General features: G+C 39.6%; 1 protein-coding gene across 9 annotated transcripts in view; it reads right to left on the bottom strand.

Moving 5' to 3' along the window:
• Positions 1-1670: 1670 nt before the first annotated feature.
• ABCC12 (ATP binding cassette subfamily C member 12) overlaps positions 1671-22682 on the bottom strand; it is a 93220-nt gene continuing 72208 nt past the window's right edge. For 7 of the 9 annotated variants that reach the window (XM_039503726.1, XM_039503727.1, XM_039503731.1 and 4 more), the window contains 10 exons: positions 21625-21851; positions 20066-20203; positions 17686-17872; positions 15611-15700; positions 15303-15492; positions 10912-11071; positions 9265-9343; positions 8808-8921; positions 4589-4753; positions 1671-2382 (listed from right to left, as the gene is read on the bottom strand). In XM_039503726.1, the coding sequence (XP_039359660.1) occupies positions 2290-2382; positions 4589-4753; positions 8808-8921; positions 9265-9343; positions 10912-11071; positions 15303-15492; positions 15611-15700; positions 17686-17872; positions 20066-20203; positions 21625-21851 (1443 nt within the window). In that variant the 3' untranslated portion in view covers positions 1671-2289. Of the gene's footprint in view, positions 2383-4588; positions 4754-8807; positions 8922-9264; positions 9344-10911; positions 11072-15302; positions 15493-15610; positions 15701-17685; positions 17873-20065; positions 20204-21624; positions 21852-22682 lie in introns of those variants that run through there. The other 2 variants (XR_005589069.1, XR_005589070.1) reach the window with 2 other exon arrangements.

The following is a 22682-nucleotide window of genomic DNA, read 5'->3' as shown; positions in this document are numbered from 1 at the left end:
CAGCACAGCTGCAGCTGGCCCAGGTCAGCTGATTAAGGCTCACAGAGCTAAAAATTGCTGTGTAGATGCTTGGGCTGGAGCTGGAGCTCTGGGACCCTTCACCCTCATGGGGTCCCAGAGCTTGGGCAGCAGCCCAAGCCCGAACATCTAGACATCAATTTTTGAGTCTGCAATCCTGAAACTGCTGACCTGAGCCACCCACAGGTTTTTATCCCTGTGTAGACATACCTTTAGAATGCAAGTGGCTTCATGGCATGGGATTCTGTTTTGTTTGGTGCATACTGCATATTGTGAAATATCAGTCACTTTTGGCACTGCGTAAGTAGCAAGAAGAAGAAAAGCTGCTCCCAGATGACACACAGCAGATCTACACAACACTAGCAGGGAGCTATATGCAATCAATCTGATATCAACAATACCTTTCTTTAAAACTTTCTTTAAAAGCATAGACACTGATTTTTAACCATATCAATTAAACATACTTTGTAACATTTTGCATCAGCAATTAATATAAAACATTTAGTTCTCATTGTAAAAGCTAACCAAAGGCCAATGTTTCAACAGAACCATTTAAGCTTTGAGAAAATTTTCAAAAAGTCACAGCTTATCACTGGCCAGTCTCTAGGCCCTTTAGAAAATGTTCATGACAACAGTAGAAAGAAAACACTGAACTATTGTGGTTCAGTTCTCATACTATACTGTATGAGAAAGCTCTAATTAAATTACTGAACAAGAAATGTATATGGAAAGAGAAGATTTCCAAGAAATTTTTACTTTTTTCACAAGAGATCAGAGACAAACATACAAGTCTACATAACAGTGTATCTGCATGCACAATTATCTATTGCACACAGGAAAATCCTGATTTTCCATTTAAAAAAAGGAAGTGTCCTCACATAAGGAGGTCTCCTGAAAATTTGGGCCATAAAAGGAAATATTAAAGAAACACATAACATTGCAGAAAGACCAATTTTTGTGAAGCTGCATTGGCAGGTGTTTTGAGTAACATACTTGAATGATAAACAGCAAGATTAGTGGCAGAGCTAATAGACAGTCAAGAGAGGTGACTGCGGCCTTTACGTGTATGTCTGGTGCCTTTTCACTCATATTATGCATTGACAAAAGGAGGTGTAAAACACAAATTTTCACATGGCACTGGAGACCAACCCTACCCTGCACTGACCCGATGGTTGCTTCTGTTCTGGAGGGCTGGGCATTATGACATGACACTGTGACCCTATGTAACATGTCACAAGCCACTCACTCCAATTTCATCCAGCAACCCCTTCATTGTGAGGAGGGGTAGCTGGGCCAAACCTGAATGGTGCTGCGACCCTGTGCACTAGGTCACAACACCTGGACCAAGGAACTGGGCCCTGCCCTGCAGAACAGGAGCCATTGCTGCTGGGTGAGTGCAGAGTGGGCTCGCTCTCCAACACCCCTGTTTCCTGGGGCCTGCCTTCTGCACCAGATCAGAATTAGGGCTGTGATGCTAAGGTGGAGGGTGCAGAAGGCATGATAATATGTGAAATACACAGGCATGATAACGTGTGAAATTAGCAAACCAACAGGTATAATTGAGGGTGGCACCACTAATTATTCATTGCCACTTCTGGTTGCAAAACTTGACTTTGCCACTGAGCAAGAGATAAAAGTATTGAAACATAAGCTTCAATGGATAAAATTTTATTTTTTTTCCAGTCTGTAATGATTAATAGATCACATGGAGTATACAAGATAATCATCTTTACATCAAACTTGCCAACAAACTGTATTTCATGCCTTGGATCAATACACCTGTTGCATATTAAAGTGAAAGATATTAATCAGCACTTACCCATAAACTTCCAGTCTTTTCACTTCTAATTTTATAATAAAGCTTTTAAAAATATTATTGTCTTGCATTTTCCAGTGTTTCATCATTTATCTATATTTTTATAGGAGGGTACAATATTGGACTGGTTTTAAATGATAGCATGTGGTACTGTAAATATAGTACATTTCCGTAGTTTCCACTGGCTGGGTGCACTATGACACATATGCTTCATTCCAGACTTCAAACCAGATGTGAAGTAAGCAACTAATTCATCTGGCATTTATTCTAGCTTAATCCTTAGTCTTTTTAGGTGATGTTACGTGACTGGTAGTGACATGACTTCCAGCTAAAGGTCACAATTTTAATTTCTAATCAGATCTTGTTGCTGGAAGTTAACATGTCAATCTAGTAATGTCTTTATTTCTTCTCTGTATCATACATCCATCTTCAGTGGCCAAAACAAAATATGTCTTCTATAATGCCACTTTGTTTGCTGCAGCCAAGAGTGATCCAAATGCAGAATCTGGTTTTTGTACAAGATCTTCGGGTTTGCCAAACTCAATTACCTGAAAGTCAGCGGGGAATAGATTGAACAAATGTCAAATAGGAACCGAAAACACAAATGTTTTTGAGTTTCACACTATATAAAACTTCTTTGGGTGAGGATACCACCACAGGTTTTGGGCCTATTAAGAGTGGCTGGGGAAGGGTCTGTGGGTTATGTGCAGGAAGTCAAACTAGATTATCATGATGATCCCTTCTGGCCTTAAAGTATATTACATATAAAGTAATAATGGCAGTACGAATTTGCTATAGACCACCAGCACTAGAGAAAAGTGAAAGGAAAACATCTGTGAACCAATTTATGATTCTCTGAACCTCAGTGCTTCATACTCATGGTAAATTTTTGATTACCCAGAATTCTATCAGATAATAAGTAGAGCCACAAATCATCAGCAGAGACATTTCTATATTACTTAAAAGACAACTTATTAGCTGGTGAGGGATGGGGGCATGGTCAGAGAGCTGCTAAGCTCCAGTTTTTGCTGGCCAATGTAATGGTCTTCTAAAGACCATTACCAGCTGGCATAACCCTGAGACTCTTCTAAGTGGCACTGGTTCCCTGATCAAGGGGTGCAAAGGTCACAAATTCCATCTTTCCTTCCCCATCAATTTTTACTTGCCAACAAGGATCAGAGCCAAAGGCATCACTTTACGGAACAGTTAGATAAAAGTCTATTTTCAGAGTAGCAGCCGTGTTAGTCTGTATCAGCAAAAAGAACAGGAGGACTTGTAGCACCTTAGAGACTAATACATTTATTTGAGCATAAGCCTTCGTGGGCTACAGCCCACTTCATCGGATGCATGCAATGGAAAATACAGTAGGAAGATAATAATACACAGAGAACATGAAACAATGGGTGTTACCATACACGCTCTAACGAGAGTGATCAGCAAAATGGACACCATTAAATTAGGCTTGAATAAAGACTGGGAGTGGATGGGTCATTACACAAAGTAAAACTATTTCCCCATGTTTATTCCCCGTCACCCCCCACTGTTCCTCACACCTTCTTGTCAACTGCTGCAAATGGACCATTTTGATTACCACTACAAAAAGTTTTTTTCTCTCCTGCTGGTAATAGCTCACCTTAACTGATCACTCTCGTTAGAGTGTGTATGGTAACACCCATTGTTTCATATTCTCTGTGTGTATATATCTCTATCTTCCTACTGTATTTTCCACTGCATGCATCCAATGAAGTGGGCTGTAGCCCCCGAAAGCTTATGCTCAAATAAATTGATTAGTTTCTAAGGTGCCACAAGTACTCCTATAAAAGTCTATGTAACTCTGCTGTGACTATACCCAGAATATTGCATTCAGTTCTAGGCACCTAATTGCCAAAATGCTATCAACAAATAGGGAATTCAGAGAAGAGCAACAAAAATGTTTAGGAGGCTGGAGGGACTGAGGACTTGTTGACACAGGAAAGTTTTTCCAGTTCTACCAATATAGTTAAACTGATATAACTCTCCACATGGACACACTCATTCTAGACTAAGAATGGTGTTTTTTCAGTTTAATTTAAACCCCTTCATAAGCAATATAAGCTAAAGCAAAAAAAGCTCTCTTATACCAGAATAAAAATATCAGTTTAAATTCATGTCAGTTTACACCAGTATAACTTTCTTCAGTAGAAGAGCCCTGATTTATACCAAAAAAAAAAAAAAAGGATCAAAGGCTCTATCCTGCAAGGTGCTGAGTTACTCTGGCTCCGATCCAGCAAAGAATTTAAGTATGTGCCAATGGGATCACTTGTTCTTAAAGTTAAACTTAATTTATTTACTGGCTTGGTGCCAGAATGTTGAGCACATTACAGAACTGAGCCCCGAAAAAGTTGAATAAATATAGCATGGCTGAGCAATAATGAAAGGAAATAGGGGAGGGCCATGGCAAAAGTCTAAATATTTGAAGGGTGTAAACACCAATGATGAAGAGAATATTTTGGATGGTTTGGAGTCTGAAAGGGAACAATGGGAAGAAATTAAGAAGAAACTTAAGGAAAAGCTTCCATGAAAAGAGATCTATTAGGCAGTAGAAAAGTTTTCCCCGAAGGAAGTAGTAGTGAAAGCCCCATTGTTTCAGACATTTTAAAGTAGACCAGACATAGCACTAGTAAATGTACAATAGGGAATAAATGTACAGTGGCAGAGTGATGGATTAGATGATCTAACAGGTCTTTTCCCTTTCTAACTTCGTTGATTCTGTACCTTTCCATTATCCATAACCAGAATATGATCACACTCCAGAACAGTGTTTATGCGATGCGCAATGGTTAAGACTGTGCAGTTCTTGAATGCTTCTCTGATTGTGCACTGAATTAGTGCATCAGTTTCAGAATCAATTGAGGCCGTGGCTTCATCAAGAAGTATGATCTGTTGAGGAGAAAAAAACTTTTAAAAATACAATATGTTTTTTTTTTAATCTTTATGCCTTACAGTGCATTTATACATGAATAAATAGGAACATATATTAAAAATGGCATTTATCAAGTTAAAAATATACATGGAACCAGCTAGAGCGAATGGCCCAGGATAGAAGACTCTGGAGATCTGTGGTTGGCGGCCCATACCCTGGTTGGGGTGACGGGCATGAATGAATGAATGAATGAATGAAACATCTAACAATCAGATTAGACCAAAAAAATGAAAATCTGATTATTAAATTATCATCATTGGGGTTTGTTTGAGAATTTGCAAGGTGGGGAGATTTTGATTTGATCCCTGATCCTGTAAATACTTATATGCATGCTTAACATGTGAGACTACTCACGTTACAACTACTTACGTGAGGAAAGTTAAGCACGTTTGTGTGTAGGATTGGGGTGCAAATCAAATACTCACTACACTTCAGATTCTCAGAAGAAACCCCAGTGATGTGAATTTGATTCTCATTTTTTCCTGTTCTATTTGTATTGTTAAAATAAGCATTTTAAAGATTTCTCCCATACTGACTTCAGTGGGGCTACTCAAATGCATAAAGTTAAGCATGTGGTGTTTGTAGGATTAGGGCCTTGATTTGCAATATATTTCTGCTATTTGCTGGTGGTATGTGCAGCAAGGTGCAGGGGGAATGTGCTGATGTTCTGGATTTTGTAATGATTTGGGTATTATTTTTAACTAATGGCAAAGCCAATTACAGCTTGGGCTAGGCATTCTTTTATGTCTTTTTAAATCTAAATGAATAAATACTCATTTTAATCATTGGATACCACAATTATAAACTGAAATTTCCACAAGGTGGGGAAATTTTAAGCATATTGGTCATCTAAGCAATAGCACCATCTTCCTCTTCAGTTGCAAATAACTGAGTGGATACATAGACAATAGAAAATGAAAAGCACCAAAAGTTAGTGATCTCATTCTTGTATTTCAATATTATTTAGATAGTTCATCCTCTAACACAAATAAGACTATACCCAGAAACAAAAGTAAGTATGGGGCTGTGACAGAATATACCCTGTGTTCATACCATACACGCTATTGTAATAATCGTTGTACAAAGTATGCCTTGTAAGGTATCATTTGAAAACTCATAATTTGCTGTTCAGTATCGTCTTGATAAAATGTGTGGCAAAACTGTATGTAAAATTGTAAAATTTCCCTGTCTGGTGTTATTAACATAGGTTCCAAACTCCACAGCACTGCCCAAGCAGAAGGCGGCACACAAGTCTGCCCTAAACAAAGGAATGTGTCCTTGACGTAATTTGCATTTAAGTAGTAAACAGTCATCAAGCAAGAACGGAAGCAAAGACAGCTCAAACAGGTGAGGGGGAAAAAGAGCAGGGAACATCCTCCAGCATAGACTCTTTGTCTTCTAGTGCCCAGCTGGAAATATTTTTCAAGAAGGGGACTGAAACCATAAAAGGAAGGGCAAAACCCCCAAGGCACCTCTCTCTCTCTCTCCCTGCCCACCACATTCATTGCACCTGAAGTGACAAAGGAAGCATTTGTTGGACTCTGGGGAAAGGATCCTGACATACAGTTTAGTCAGTAAGACTGCTGAAAGCATGTGGTGACAAACTTTGCTTGAATCTGATACAGTTTGTTAAGTTAGGTATTTGTAAATGTCTTATCTTTATTCTTCTTGTAAGCATTTCTGACTTTTATGCCTCATTTTTTGAACTCACTTAAAATCTCTCTCGTTGTAGTTAATAACCTTGGTTTATCTAATCTAATGTATTCAAACTGAAGTGTCTGGATAATTCCATTTGGGGTGACAAGTTGTGTGCATATTATTCTCTTAAAGGAATAATGGACTTAAAATATTTTGTACTGTCTAGGAGAGGTCTGGACAGTACAGGACATACATTTCTGGGGGAAATCTGGGACTAGGGGAGTGTTGGGGGTCACCCTGAAGTACAGCCAAGGCTGGTAAGAGCTGGAGTTTAATCCGAGTGTGTCTGGAAAGCTGCAGTTACATACAGACACATTAGAGGGTGGTTTGCATGCTGGAAGGCTGTTTGGGAGTGGCCCAGGTGGGAGCTACTTCAGCAAGGCATTGTAAGCCCCCCCTCCCCTAGGTGGCAGGGCAGGGGTGAAAAAGCCCCTCACTGCTCTGGATTGTACCCTGGTATGTCACAGGGGCCAGTTGTGTTTGTTTTTCAGGAAAGATTTAGGTCCTAAATCCTTCTCTCATTGAAGCCATTGGCAAAACTCTCTGGTTGACTCCAAATGGAGGAAGATTGAGTCCTAGAAGAGCAAATTATGGCCCCTATTTTATGAAGTGTTGAGGAAAATTTAAACTTGAGTTATAGGAGAGAAAAGATAGGACACTTGCAAAGAGGACGCTAGGAGGCAGAAAAGAGGCAGTCTTGTAAGTGGAACCCAACGGCAGTTTTATATGTATCATCTAATATGTACCTGTCTTTTTGGGGAGGGGGTTCTGACTTAACTTTAAGAGCTAATGTATATGGATGTAATTTCTTAAATGGCTATGTACGCAAACAACATGATCCTGGTGTGGGTGGGTCCTGTGAGCCTTACTTACATTGAATAGTACCTTACTCCATGAATAGTCTCATTTTATTTCAGTGAGACTAGATTAAGATAGAATTTTGCTCCTGATTCAGTTGCAGGCTTGAAAGGGTTTGCCAGAGCTGGAAATTCATAATTTAAAAAATATTTTGAAACTTTTCTTGGAGGAGGTAGGGAGAGAAACAGTGGATCCTTGGAACTTTTTTTTTGATGTTTTAGATGATTGTGGAGGAATGAGAAACCTATTATAAATTAACACCACACATCTTGTAGTATTAAAAATGGGTCCAGATATTTGTATATATCAGTGCCAAGTGACAATATGTGCATGGCTTTATTAAAATGAAAGGTACTCAAGATCTTGAGGCTTATACATAAATAAGGATTTACTGATCCAACCCTCATTGATATTCATGGTCTTTCCGCTGAGTAGAAACTGGATTGGGCCCTTGCTGAAAATTGGCAGTAAGTCAGTCCCCATTGTCATGTTTATGCTCAAATATTCAAGTTAAAGCCAAACAAGCTTTTATGCTTTTACAGACAGATGTAGGAAATTGTTTGTTACTGCTTTATTGCCTTATAGATTATACAGTGTCACCACTTGAAGAGTAGCCTGATGGAGCAGGCTACAAGGTTATTTAGTTTCCTGAGAACACTGGGAAATCCCATTATGGATTAGTTCCTCTCAGGAACCAGTTTTCATGGTCTCTCTTACAGGTTTTAAACCTTCATTCCGAATAAGTTTGGATATGTATATTTGAGCATAAAAAATGTAGGGATGTGCTCCTCTGGGGAGAGAGAATCCCTGCAGACAGAGCCCTCTTTTGAAGTTTAAATTTCATTTTCACTTGAAAAAGCATAGCGGAGCAATAGGCAAATCTCAAATATGCTTTGCCAAGCAAAGGACGAAAGGTTAGACCCTCAGCTGGTGTAAATCAGCATAGCTTCACTGAGGTAAGTGGATTTATACCAGCTGATGATCAGGCTCCATGATTTTATAGATTCAAAAATGACCACAGGCTTCCTGTCCTCATAGTGCTATTAACTAGTAGGACAACAGAACTTTGTGACTTCATATTGCCAAAAGCAGCAATTAAAGTGAGCAGGAGACATTGTTAGTGTGAGATGTACATATTGTTGGAAAATAAAGAATATGGGTGTTGAACCATTAACTGCAGTAGATGTTTAGTGTTTAATATGACAAGATATAAGTTGATTTATGAGGAATCTAAAAAGTGGAAAAGATTTGGATCAAATACAGCAAATAAGAAATGCTGAAAAATATATTTCAATTAAGTTGGCTTTACTCATAAGCTAGTCATAAAACTGAGAACAAACATTGGTTTCTTTGTAGGTTTCACCTTTTCCCCACTGCTGGAGGGGAAAAAAATATTGCAACTCTCATGTATTCGGGACCACTGCTAGAAGTATCAGAATCTCTCCCATTACTTACTTTTGAATTTCGAAGGAGTGCTCTTGCCATACAAAGCAGCTGTCTTTCCCCTACTGAGAAGTTTTCTCCATTTTCAACAACTTCTGCCTGTAATTTTCCTGGGAGTTTCAATATCTAGAATACAAAGAAAAAGACGCAATGACAATACATATTATGCAATAATATATATTGATTGTACATGATCATACATTTATCAGGATGTTATATTTTCATGATCGTTAAAAAGAGTGTTGTACATTTCAAATAAACATTCGCCATTATAACATCAAAAAGGGAAGCAATGCAGTAAGTAGACATTATTCACAACTAATGAGGTTATATATTAAAATGCCTCACTATTATTAATGCCATACCAATCTATCATGATAAATTAGATGCCATAACAAACAGTAAATAATGACTTTCCATTTATTGTCTTTATCAGAAAATGAATTATGACCAAACCCCCCAAAAGTACCGTGTCTTTCATAAATGTTCTTTCCAGAGCTTTCCAGATCTGCTCATCTGTATAGTTACCAAAAGGATCTAGGTTGTACCTGACAGGCAAAAATTAAAATGATTTTTTTTTAAAAGAAAACACAATATAGTGCAACAATATTTTGTAAATTACTATCACAAGCCACTTTGAACATGAAATATTTTGGCTGAATGGCCAAAGAACTTATCTCTGTACTTCAATTTTTATAATGCATGTTTTCAATAATTTTTCATACATTGTTTTCCTTGTATTCTGAGCTCTTAGCTGGTTTGAAGGAAAAATCGGTTTGTCCTGTTGATACTTATGGATTCATGATTATTCCATAGAATATGTTGATATTATTATAAAAATATAGTAGCTATATTCAGGGTTTCAGTGTTACTGCTAATATGATCTAATGCCTTCTCTTCTCACCCAAGTGAGGTTTTTATTAAGGAATTTAAGGAATGTTGGTGAACAAGTTTTGGCAGCATATTCCAACACTAAAGAGGAGCATGAAAGATTGCATGGAGGGCATTGTAAAAGAAGATGAAGGTCTTATGAAGGCCGAATGGAGACGAGGGTGCAAGGGTAGTGTAGACCTGGTTGAAGATGTAGGCAAGCACTGTCTGACATAGGGCTATGAAGGCAAATGCAAGAAGGTGAGCATGAAGAACAGCACAATGGAAAGCCAGGAAAGTAATGCAAATAAAAGGATGATGTGGTTGAAGTGACAGCCAGAGAGATGACTTTTGGCAGTAACATTTTGGATAAATTGGATAGGGACAAGGGAGAGTGGTGGCATCAAGTTTAATGAGGAATGAAGGTACTGGAGAGGATCTAGAATGAAGGATAATGAGCTCAGCTTTGCCCTCATTAAGTTTGAGATCATGGTGAGCCATTCAAGCTGATATATCTGAGACAATGAATTCTGCTCCTATGAAGATGAGTGATTTTTAGAGGTTAGTTTCCTCCCATTCACAAACCATTTTCAGTATTGGTAAACTGGGAATTTCAGATGTTCTGTGTATATTTTATGAAACTCTTTTTTCAAAAATTTGATTCCAAGAGAATTACTGGACTTGGACACAGGTCATCTGGGTTCAATTCCCAGGGCTGTCACAGACTTCCTGTGTAACCTTGGCAAGTCACTTAGGATATGTCTACACAGCAGCTGAGAGGTGCAGTTCCCTCCATGGGTAGACATACATGCACTAGTTCTGCTTGAGATGGCACCTAAGAATACCAGTGTGGCCCCAGCAGCTTGGTCTAGCTGCCAGAGTACAGTTTCCCCCAACCTCCTGGGTAAGGACGTGGGTCACCATCCATGCTGCCGTGGCTATACCATTGTTTTTAGATGCTAGCTAGAGCAGAGCTAATGCCTCTATATCTCCTTGTGCTGGGAATCGTGCTCTCAACTACTGTGTAGACATACCTTAGCCTCCCTGCGTCCCAGTTCCTCATCTGTAAAAGGGGATAATAACACTTAATTTATCCCACCTTTGTCTGTTTATACTGTACGCTTTTCTTACTATGTGCATGTATTGGATCTCAAGGCTTCAATCTCAAACCAAAATGCCTCAATTTATGATTTAATGAGATTTCACTTCGCAACAAATGTTAATTTACAGTTATAAGAACAACTACCTTACTGTACCTACAAACAGAACAGGATCTTGAGGAATAATAGATAGCTTTGTTCTTAAATCTTCCAAACTAATAGTACAGATATCCACATCGTCAATTAGGATAGTACCAGCAGTTGGTTCTACTAGTCGAAAGAGTGCAACTCCTAATGATGATTTTCCTGTAGGGGATAAAAAAAAGTATTATTCAGATAAACTTTGACTTTTATAAACAATGATGTAAAGTGCATTTTAGTCTACCTGGAAAGTTCCAGGTTTGATATATGTGTGATCCGAACTCTGTTTTACTCACAGATCAGTTATAGCACAGTTAGCAGCAGTGCAAGTTGCTAAAATGTAGTTGTCTGTACCACTTCAATGTGTCTCAACACTTATACAAATTGATCACTTTGAAGATGAGAGGTAAATTCATTTTCCATGCTTATTCATTCTTGGGCCCTCTGCTGAATATGTTAACAAGTTTGCCAATAATGTTAATTATAAATGAAGGATACTTACTTGTAACCAGAGTTCTTCCAGAAGACTCTGTAAATACCCATTTATGGGTAATGTGCCGCCTGGTGGTGCCTAATGATAGAACCTTCTCCAAGTAGTGCCCACAGAGTACACATGTGCCCACCATCTCAGCATCCTCAAATGTTTTAAGGGTAATCTATATGAGGTGGTGGTGTGCCCCCTTCCACCTCTTTCTTTCCACCACTAACCCAGAGAACCAAGGTAAGACTCTGAGAAAGAGGGGAAGGTTATTTACTTGTACCCGAATTGTAATGTGAATATGCAGAATTGTCTCGAAGAACTCCAGTTACAAGTAGCCAACCTTCACTTCTTCTTTGAGTGACTCTGCATATTCATACTTATGAGTAGTTTGGTACACAGTATTGAAATTTCAGGAAGAGGGAACAGAGTCCTAATCAAATAATGATTGAAGTACGTCTCTACTAACTCTGGCGTCTGCTCTTGAAGCAAAATCCAAAGCATATTTTTTGGTAAAAGTACAATAGACTCACCTTGAAGTAGCAGCTTAGTAGATTTCTCCAATAGGAACATGTTTAAGGCATGCAAGAGATGTTACCATTGCTCTAGTAGAATGATACTTCACAATAGCAGGCACAGGAACTGCCACTAACTTATAACATTCAGTTATACATTGTTTAACTGATCTAGAAATAGTCTGAATAGATACACTATTACCCATATGATTCTTAGCTTAAGAGACAAATAACCTAGATGACTTTCTAAAACTCTTTGTTCTATTTAAATAATATGCCAGAATCCTTCTAGCATCTAAAGTATGTAACTCCAATTCCCCTTCATTAGCATGTGGCTTAAGGGGGAAAAATTAGGGAAAACAAATTAATAGTTTGATGGGTAATTCAGATGCCATTTTTGTAGAGACTTGGAGTCAGTTCTAAGAACCATCTTGTCTGTATGAAAAATAGTAAATGACGGAATTGCCATCAGAGCGGACTTTTTGATGCCCTAGAGCCGTAAATAGGGAGATTGTGGAGTTGATATGAAGTAGCAGGCCCTCACATGAAGAAGACTTCAGCAGCCAGTTGTCCAAATATAGGTAAACAAACATACCCTGCTTTCTTAAATTCACTGCTACCACAGAGAGCCACTTTGTAAAGACTCATAGTGCTGTAGAAAGGCCAAACAGCAGGACGTTGTACTGGAAATGTTGCTGGGCCATAACAAAACAAAGGCTCAGATGGATTGAAACATTAAAAAACAGAACTTTCAAATGTACTTGTTCAGTTTTCTGAGATCTAAAATTGAAGAGACTCCCTCATCTTTTCCTGTACCAGAAACTATCTTGAATAAAACCCAGATACCAAAGATGTTTGGGTATCTCTTTGACAACATCTAGAAGAATCAGTTTTTGAACTTGTGATAGAAGAATAGCCTCATGAGACAGTTCTCTGTAAAGGGAAGGTTAGGGAGAATTGAAAGAGGATAGTTTTTTTTATTTATATGGCATACCCCTCCTCGATTTCTAGAACTCACTTGTCTGATGTAATAAGCCTTCAGTTCTTTATGAAAATGACTAGCCTGTCTCCAAATAAAGGAAGGGAGGAATTGTCACTTATTGGTTCCTGACTCTCGATCCTCACATCAAATATCAGGCCTGGTGTTCAAGGAAAGTAAAGAAGAGGGAGCAGGTTGTTTTGTCTTAGGTGTGTATCTAAAAGCTTTCTTCTTGCACTCACTCTGAGATGAAAACAAAGTTTACTGATGCTGACATCTGTGATTTGTGAAAAATAAGCAAATGACTGAGGTAAAATTGTCTCTGATAATGGAAACAAGGAGTGTGGTCTCTTTCTGAACCAGGGATATATACCCAGTGAACAAGCAGTGAATTTGCTATCTGTTAATTTTTCCAAAAATTCATCAATCTTATTGCGTCCCTCTCAGAAAGAAAATCTTCCATTTTAATTTGGTATCCACAGCCAGTGAAGAGGAACAAAGCCAAAAAGGTCTCCTTAAGGTAACCACAGATGCCAGTGCTCTAGTGGAAGAGTGAGAAGCATCAGCTGAAGCCCTGAGAGCATGCTTCACATTTTGTCCCTTCATCAAAATAACATTTGCCAGCCTTCTCTTATTGTCTGGCAAAGCCTGAACAAACACAGATGCCGTGACCACCTGGTAATTAGCCATCCTAATACCAAGAGATGAGGAAGAAAAAAAACTTTCTTCCCCTCTCTGTCAAGAGTCTAATGAGCCTAACTGGACCTAAACTTATTACTGGCAGCAGCTACCACGGTGAATTAGGCAGAGGGTGAGTGTCACAGTAAGAAAACCCCAAGTCTTGAAGTATCTCATACAATTATCTGCTTTTTCAGAAATACACTGACTGGAAGCAGGGGTTGCCCAAACAGTCCTAGTAGGCTGTAGGAGACCATCCAGTATCGGCAACCACATCCTATTCCAGAAGGCAGCCCCAAGAATATCCAATCCTGGGTGGAAGGTTTCCTCCACAGGAGGTAAGTTCAACTTGGATGCCATGTGGTCCACCAGGTCATGAAACTGCCAAGCATCCTCAGAAGGAGATAAAGCAGAAGCAACACCAACCTGCTCATCAGGTGACAAGTCACATCAAAGTCTGTATCTATCTGCTCTGGTTCAAAAAGAGGAGCTATCTCTATCTTCCTCTTTAGAAAATGTGTCAGGCACAACTGTCTGCGCTGAAGATAGATCTGGTGGAACCAGATCCAAGTGTTGCTCAGCTACTGGATCCATATCTGCTGAAACATAACCTCTCCATCCATAAAGAGGATGACTCAAAAAGTCCTGTGGTGGAACCCAACCAGGAGTGCCAGTCCCTCCAGTAGCTGGGATGTGGGAAGATGCACATAGGAAACAGAACAATATTGGAGTGGGGAAACCCAGGCTGAGAAGGCATAAACTTGGATGAATCAGGTCTCTTAATTCTTCATCTGCCTCCTCCACCTGATGATCTAACCTCAGATCTGCTGTGGACCTCACAGAAGACACCAACAGAACTGGAGGGTGAAGAGCAATAGAAGGTGAGAAAGTTCTACCTTGGGACCCTGTTGGAGTCCAGATGAAGAGGAAGCAGAGCACTGACAAGCCATCTACCTCTCACTTAGATCTGAGGAATGCTCAGATGCAGGGTTGTTCACTTCAGCCACCACAGTAAGAGACCTTTTTGGATTAGAGGATGACCCCAGAACAGCAGTGAGGAAATAGCTGGCCTCACAGACCTACAAAGTACCAGATCCAGCAAAATACTCAGCTCCACACCTCTGGTCTTTGAAGTTGAAAGTGGAACCAACTTGGGCTTCAGAGATGGAACTGCAGAGGCCATGTCAGAATCAGATGGATCCATCAGAGCCCTGAAATTGACAAGAAAGCCAGCTCCCAACTCCCCAGCTGATGTTCTGCCAGGTCTCTGCTCCAAGCTGGCTGCTACCCAGACTCCCAGCTTGGGGTTCCCCCCGGAGTCCTGACTCCCCACAGGGAGCAAAGCAGCCGACTGGACTCCAGGCAGGATCTTCCTGCTGGAGGCAAGCAGCCCCGGGGGGCAGCTGGGCTCCCAGTGGGGAGCGGTGGGGAACTGAGCGCCCTGGCCCTCAGCCCCCTACAGTGCCTCTTTTTAGTTGATGGAAGTGCTACTGGTAAGGATGTGCACCACCGACAAAAGGAGGGTAGTGTGGACATCAGCCACCACAGTAAGTGACTTAACATAGGTCGACTTAAGGTTGCGGTGTAGACGTTCCCTTAATGGCAGAGCTGAGTCCTTTTAATGTAATGTCACAATTTACAGATAAACTGACTATAGAAAACAGTGAACTATCAAAAATATGTAATAAATTAGTATGAGGGGCCAGAGACAAATTGGGGGGGAAAAGACAAAATGGTATATCACACCAGAGCCTGTTCTTCCAACAATACCAATTGTTTCTCCACCATGAATGCTCATATTTAAACCATTGAGAACAACAGGACTGTTGTTTCTATATTTCATCTGGTAATCTTTAAATGTGATGTCCCCTCGATGCGGCCAGCCTTTGGGAGAGTTCACTATATCTGCACACTGGGAGGCCTCAGGAACACATGTCTACAAGAAAGGGAAAAAAAGGAAAACATTTAATTGAGCCACAAAGTCAACAGTTAAAGATTTCAGCAATATTTATACACACGGTGGTCTTAGTGGTCCATTTAGATGTATTTCTTACCGAGATATATTCTTGTATCTGTTCAACAGAAGTGAATTTAGCTTCTGTCTCAGTCCCTGTTCTTACACATACTTGGAGAAGTCCACTCAACTATTAAAAAAATAAATAAAAACCTTAATGGAACTATTCATATGCATAAAGTTGAGCATGTGTCATAAATCTTTGCAAGAAAAGGGCCTAAAACAATAACAAACTCATTAATATTTATATCAGCTTACTGAACTATTCTGACCATTGTCCAGAGCTTCACAGGAAATCTCTTTCTGTCTAACAAGTGATGCATATGATAGTGGTCATATAGGGTGTGACTTTCAAAAGCACAAAGGAAAGTTAGCCACCCAACTCCCATTGATTTTCAGTTTGATCTGAGTGCCTGATTGCCCTTCGTGTCTTTGAAAATCAATCCCTTACAGTCTGACCTTCAAAAGATAGGTGCACAAATGTGTATCTAATATGTTAGTTTATTCAGCCAATACTTCGTGCGCAGGTCTTGCAGTGGTGTAGTCCTTCCATGCCCATGCCAATACAAGGCTATTAGGTATAATCTACCCACAGCTGTGCCAATTCTCCATTCCTTTTGAGAAGTGTAAAATCTTCACACACACAACTGTATGCCTGGAATTTCTCCCTCTCTAATTAGCCTTGTATGTAACAGGCATTTGAAAAAGTGTATATGAACCACATAACAGCATACAGCCTTTGGAATGTAGCCCAGTGCATTGTGGGAAGTCACCTTCTATTCACTTCTCTCTACAGTAGCTCTAGTGATGAATGAAGAGTGCATAATTAATGTAAAAGAGTGTTTTGGAGAATGAAACTGCACACAAGCTAATCACCAGCACAGCTCAATAATAGATCCCGAGGTGATTTCAAAGCTATTACAACTGCCTCTGGAGCTTGCTGAGCTGAAGCAACTGGAAAAATATCTTTCACAGTTTGACATGAGGGTCCTGCATTTTTCTGGCCTTTCTGCTTACTGTTAGGAGATATTTGGTAGTCAATTAAATGTGTTATAAATATATTTGTATCTTCCATGACATCTTAACTACCTCACATTTAGGAATAAATAATATATATTTTTTTTAAATCTACATTTTCTCATATTTATTTTTAACATTTAAAATATATTTTGGCAACATATCATTTATCCAGCAGTAAAAGTCATTGGGCATATATATTCAGTCATTGCACACTAACTTTTAATAGATGTATGAGCTTTAAATGTTACAAACAAAAGTAGTGGGCTAAGGTGGCGACAGTTTAAGGTAAAAATGCAGAAACTACTTGTTGCTTCTGAGAGGTTCATTATGACTGGAAAATTTCTATTACTTTATTGAAAGTAGAAAGGTTATGAAAGTAACAACACTACCCTAAGTGTGTAAGAATGGGGATGGTTTATTGTAATTTTTAAAGAAAAAAATAGATTTTATTTTCATTTGCCATTTAAAAAAATAAACAACTCCCATTCCTTTTTGTGCTTTGCAATAAGTTAGGTATCATTTTCTATGGTAAATTCTATATAAAACCTAGGGATATTTAACATTCACATACTAAACACAAATGGTTTGGAATTATTTACTTATATATTGTGCCGTAGTACATGAAGGCCCTAGTCAGGATCCGATACACACTCTGGTAGGTGCTGTACTGACACATAGAAAGACACAGTCCCTGCTTTGAAATGTTAGCAGTCTAACTTAAAATAATATATTACAAATGAGTTATTAAATAATAGAAGGTAAGATGCAGTGAAATGAGGATGAGGTAACACATTTACATAAATTAGCTATGACTTGAATCTCAGCTCTTTCTAAAATGTGAACTATTTTTTGTCTCCCTGTGTTCTCAATTCTTTTTCACGCTGGGTAATATCTTGATCCATTGATTTCAGCATCCAATGCGTTATTTTCAGAGTAAAGTATTGCCCAGCCTGAGTAAAAGTGGTAGAATCTGGCTTCAAGTGAATATAATACTTACATTGTATTTTAGGATAAAGAGAGGGTAGAATAGGAAATGTATATGTACTAACATAATTAACAGAGGTTAACCCAAGACACCAAACATTTATTTTTTACCTGGATAATATAGGACAAAGCCAAGCCTTTTGCTGCAGTACTAATAAAAGAAGGGCTCAAAGCAACAAATAATGCCACAATGAAGGTTACCAAGGTCATGAGGATATCGGTTCTAACCGCAAACCAGCGTAGTGCATAATTAAACAGCAGAAAATGGCCGCAGTTTTCATCATTTAGCATTTTAAACCTGAAATGAAAATAGATGAACATTTCTGATAATCTAAAAGAGGTTTTAACATACAAACACCAAGTTCCATTCCTCCTAGTGAGTTGGAGATGTAGGTATTTTTATGATAGCCTTCATGCATGTTTTATTCTACTTACTTAAAATATTATGCAAACACAGTTGAGTAAAACAGGAGATACCACAGCTTAGTATGAATTTTTCAGGATTTGATTTATATTGCAACCTTTTTCTAAAGGATCAGAGGGGTAGCCGTGTTAGTCTGGATCTGTAAAAGCAGCAAAGAGTCCTATGGCACCTTATAGAGTAACAGACATATTGGAGCATGAGCTTTCATGGGTGAATACCCACTTCCGCATCTGACGAAGTGGGTATTCACCCACGAAAGCTCATGCTCCAATACGTCTGTTAGTCTATAAGGTGCCACAGGACTCTTTGCTGCTTTTTCTAAAGAGAGGCTTCCGTAAATCCCATCTTCAGGAACAGAAATGATCTACTGTATCTGGACAAGACCCACAAATACTGTTAGGGCAAGACTATGTACAGATTTAGGAGCTAAAGGGGCCTTAAAGTGTGTGTAAGTGTCATTTACGCAGTGTAAAGAGCCATCAGTATAAACGAGAATCAGACCTTTAATGCAGATGGGAAGTGTCATGGTTAACCTCAAAGTCCACATGACATGATATAAAACACAACAGTCCTTGCCTATGATCAGTGATACATTGTGTTAAACATTGTATTAGTTAACCTGTGTTCTAACAACCTGTGCATTTAGACACATAAGGAAAGTGGGAGCTTCCCTTTGTAATTTCAGTGGCTACAGGTAGGGGCCTACCAAATTCATGGCCATGAAAAATGCATCATGGACCATGAAATCTGGTTTCCCTCTGGGAAATCTGATCTTTTGTGTGTTTTTACTCTATACTATACAGATTTAAAGGGGGAGACTAACGTTTCTCAAATTGGGCGTCCTGACCCAAAGGGGAGTTTCAGGGGAAGTCACAGGGTTATTTTAGGGGGGTTGTGATATTGCCACCCTTACTTCAGCACTGCCTTCAGAGCTGGGCAGCTAGCGAGTGACAGGTGTTGGCTGGGTGCCCAGCTCTGAAGGCAGTGCCCCGCCAGCAGCAGCGCAGACGTAAGAGTGGCAATACCATACCATGCCACCCTTACTTTTGCACTGCTGCCTTCAGAGCTTGGAGAGTGGCAGATGCTGACTAAGGGCCCAGCTCTGCAGGATACCATGCCATCCTTACTTCTGCGCTGCTGCTGGCAGCCTTCAGAGCTGGGCTCCCAGCCAGCAGCTGCCATTCTCCAGCTGCCCAGCTCTAAAGGCAGCGCCACTGCCAGCAGCAGCACAGAAGTAAGGATATAGCAGTACCACAACCCTCCTGACAATAACCTTGCGACCTCCCCACAACTCCTTTTTGGGTCAGGGCTCCTACAATTACAACACCTGTGAAATTTCAAATATAAATAGCTGAAGTCATGAAATTTACGATTTAAAAAATCCTGTGACCATGAATTTGACCAAAATGGACCGTGAATTTGATAGGCTCCCAGCTATGGGATCTGAACCTTTAAGCAAACTAAGCAGGGTTCATAGTCAGTTCTGGAAAAAAGATCTGACATGGTACAATTCATGAGACATCACAAATCAAACCCTAAAGATCTGTATGTGTGGATCTAGATCATTTTGAGACCCCACCAGTGAGAACTCATTGCCCCTTGGCTTTTAATTCAGATCCTAGAAATTGCCTAAAACTCAGAAAGTAAAAATATTGCACAATGCTCAAAAGTGGACACAGTGATAGGACATATAGTGCTGTTTGTGAGACTTCTAAGAGTTCATGATACAAACTAGGAGCATCATTTTACAAAAATGAAAAGCTGCAGGATCATTGCTGTTCTGCGTTATAATAACAGAATGGCTTCATTAGTGTCACTTAGAGTGACCAGATAGGAAGTGTGAAAAATTGGGATAGGAGGTCAGGGGTAATAGATGCATATATAAGAAAAAGCCCTGAATATAGGGACTGTCCCTATATAATTGGGGCATGTAGTCCTCCTAGTGTCACTGCATGTACAAGGACACAGTACCCACAATCAAGTAAAGAATAACAATGCAGTGCTATCTGTCCATATCAAAATGACAAACAAAACAAACAGGATATAATTGTAATGTATGCAGCTTACTGGTTGATATAGTCTTCTTTTTTATTATAAGCATGAATTACACTGAGGCCTTGCACAGAAGAAGTAATGTGTGAAAACCATGGAGATCTGCTAATGTTTTCCATTCTTTTTAGTTCTCTGATGGCTCTCTGAAAAATTCTGCAACAAAATGAAAGCAAAATGATATTGTACATGTTTATATGTCAGTAAACCAATGGTATATATCACTGTCTCGTGGATAAAGCCAGTAGTCTGAACTGGAATCTCAAATGGCCTGCACTGGGAGAAAAGAGAGCAGCACTGCCCTGTAGGGAGGAATTATATTTCACAGCCTTACCTGGAGCTCCTAAGTATGCAGAAGGGTGCACATACCATACTATGCTCCACTCTGTGCCCAGTCAGCTTAGCTTAGCTGGTCAATGCCATGGCTTTACCATCTTTCTCTCACCCCCCTGGAGTACCTTGTGTCCCCTGAAGGCTAAGAGGGAGCAGTCCCTAAGCCCAGGGACAGCAGCTGGGTCTGGCCCTAGCACTGAAGTATAAACGGAGGAAAGCTCCTTATCTAAACTTAAAGTGAGTAGAAATTGTGGGTGCCTCCTGCCTCCATTTTTAAGGGCTCAGTTTGAAATACTTTAAAAGGACTGGATAATCAGAAGGGACTGTGTGCCCAATTTGAGATACCTTAAAAGGACTGGATGCTTAGTACTTTATGAAAATCCGGTCATTTCTGTGTGTCTCAAATTGGGCACTCAAAGTCACTAATCACTTTTTAAAATCTTGGCTACGTGTATCCTCTCTGCCCCACAGTGAGAGACCAGGCATAATCTAGCCCTTCATGTATATCATAATGTATTATGAGTACTGAAGTATGACAGTAGATTTTGAAAACTGAAAGAGTGATATCATCCCCTCTACTTCCAGGTACAGAGGGGACGAGAGGCACATGAGAAAAATACATGCAACATGTGGACAGAAAACATGTATGGGGAGTGGTGCCTAAGCAGCAGCATCCCACTGAACAGCCATCCTCCAAATGAACAACAGGACTGTGGCTGGGTGCTTCCACTGAGGGGCTGTGGCTTTAAGATGCAGTCTCCATAGTGTCTCCACTGCTGGAGATTATATAGCACAGGCTAAATCAACGCATTCCAGGATACCTTAGCTATGCCTTCCCCTGTGAGCCTGGCTTATTTCTGTGGCTTTGGTCCTGATTGTAGACCTATAGGTTGAGGGAAGAAGGTTATGGATGACTTGTGTCTCCGTAACATCATTTTGGGTAGACCAAGGGCTCTGGACTGTATTGGCAGAAGACAATGCAAGCAAAAGACTGAATTTAGCCCTTAGTATAGAAGGCAGTAAATATTTGATAGTTTCCCAGTTTCCACTGGCTGTGCCTGCTCTATGAGATACTGGTTCCTGTAGTTCTCACCCTCCAGTAAACCTTTACAAAAGAATTTATAGTATTTTGCAACTGGAGTTCAACAACAGATGTACATAAGAACTACAATTGCTATAGGCTAAACCACAAAGGTAATAAAAATTCTTAAAGTAGTTCTTAAAAAACTAGCACATCAACTTACTGAAAGAGAATAACAAAAATAGTAGCTAGGACAACAACTGCAATTAGGAGGAACGGAAACACAATGGCTATTATGATTAGAACAGAGATCACCATAAAAAACTGCTGCAAAAAATTCTCTGCATGAAATGGAAGTCTCACATCCAGTTCATCTATATCCTTAGAAAAACGGTTCATTAGCCTGCCAGTGGGAGTTGTATCAAAGAAACTCATTGGACTCAGTAAGATCTGTGGATAAAGGGAAACAGCAGAATCAAATGACAGTCTTTGTCTTTCACAGTATTCAGAGTTTGTGTGATAAAATAGATACTAGTATAATCTTGGCTAAAATGTAAATAAGAGGAACAGCAAACAAATGTATTATAGCTTTTACAAGATCACATAATATTTGTGAAGCAGCCTTTGAAAATAGAGTAAATATTTCCCAAGGGCTTATCTCCTGTTGTCATGATCATAACAGAATAAATGCACATCAGAATCTGAATGGTGAGGATCTACAGTATACTTAAAAAGGAATCATTAACATAAGATATACTGCATAAGCCGTGATTCATCAAGGTGCTTAAACTGGTGTCTGACTCAAAGCAGGTGTTTGCAATATTGTGGTAGCCATGTTGGTCCCAGTATCTGAGATAGAGAAGGTGGGTGAGGTAATATCTTTTATTGGACTAACTTCTGTCGGTGAGAGAGACAAGCTTTCAAGCCACACGGAGCTCTTTTTCAGGTCAGAAGTGCTCTGTGTAAGCTCTAAAGCTTGTCTCTTTCACCAAGAGAAGATGGTCCCATAAAAATATTACATCACTCACCTTGCCTCTCATAGCAGGTGAGTAGTTCCATTGAATTGGATAGGACTACTCGTATGCTTAGAGTTGGGCCCTTACTTAAGTACCTTGCTGAATCAAGTCCTCACAAAATATAGGAACAAAGGACAGGTCACACCAGATTAGATGATTGAGGTAAAATTTTCAAAAGCACCTAGGTGATCTAGGAGTCAATAAGCTTTACAAAAGCACCAAAGCAGGTTAGGTGCCTAGATCGCAGGTGCCGACTTTCTGATTT

The sequence above is a fragment of the Mauremys reevesii genome, linkage group 16 (assembly GCF_016161935.1).
Source record: "Mauremys reevesii isolate NIE-2019 linkage group 16, ASM1616193v1, whole genome shotgun sequence".
NCBI lineage: Eukaryota > Metazoa > Chordata > Testudines > Geoemydidae > Mauremys > Mauremys reevesii.
The sequence above is the reverse complement of the archived record's forward strand: the minus strand, read 5'-3'. Positions and strand labels throughout refer to the sequence as shown.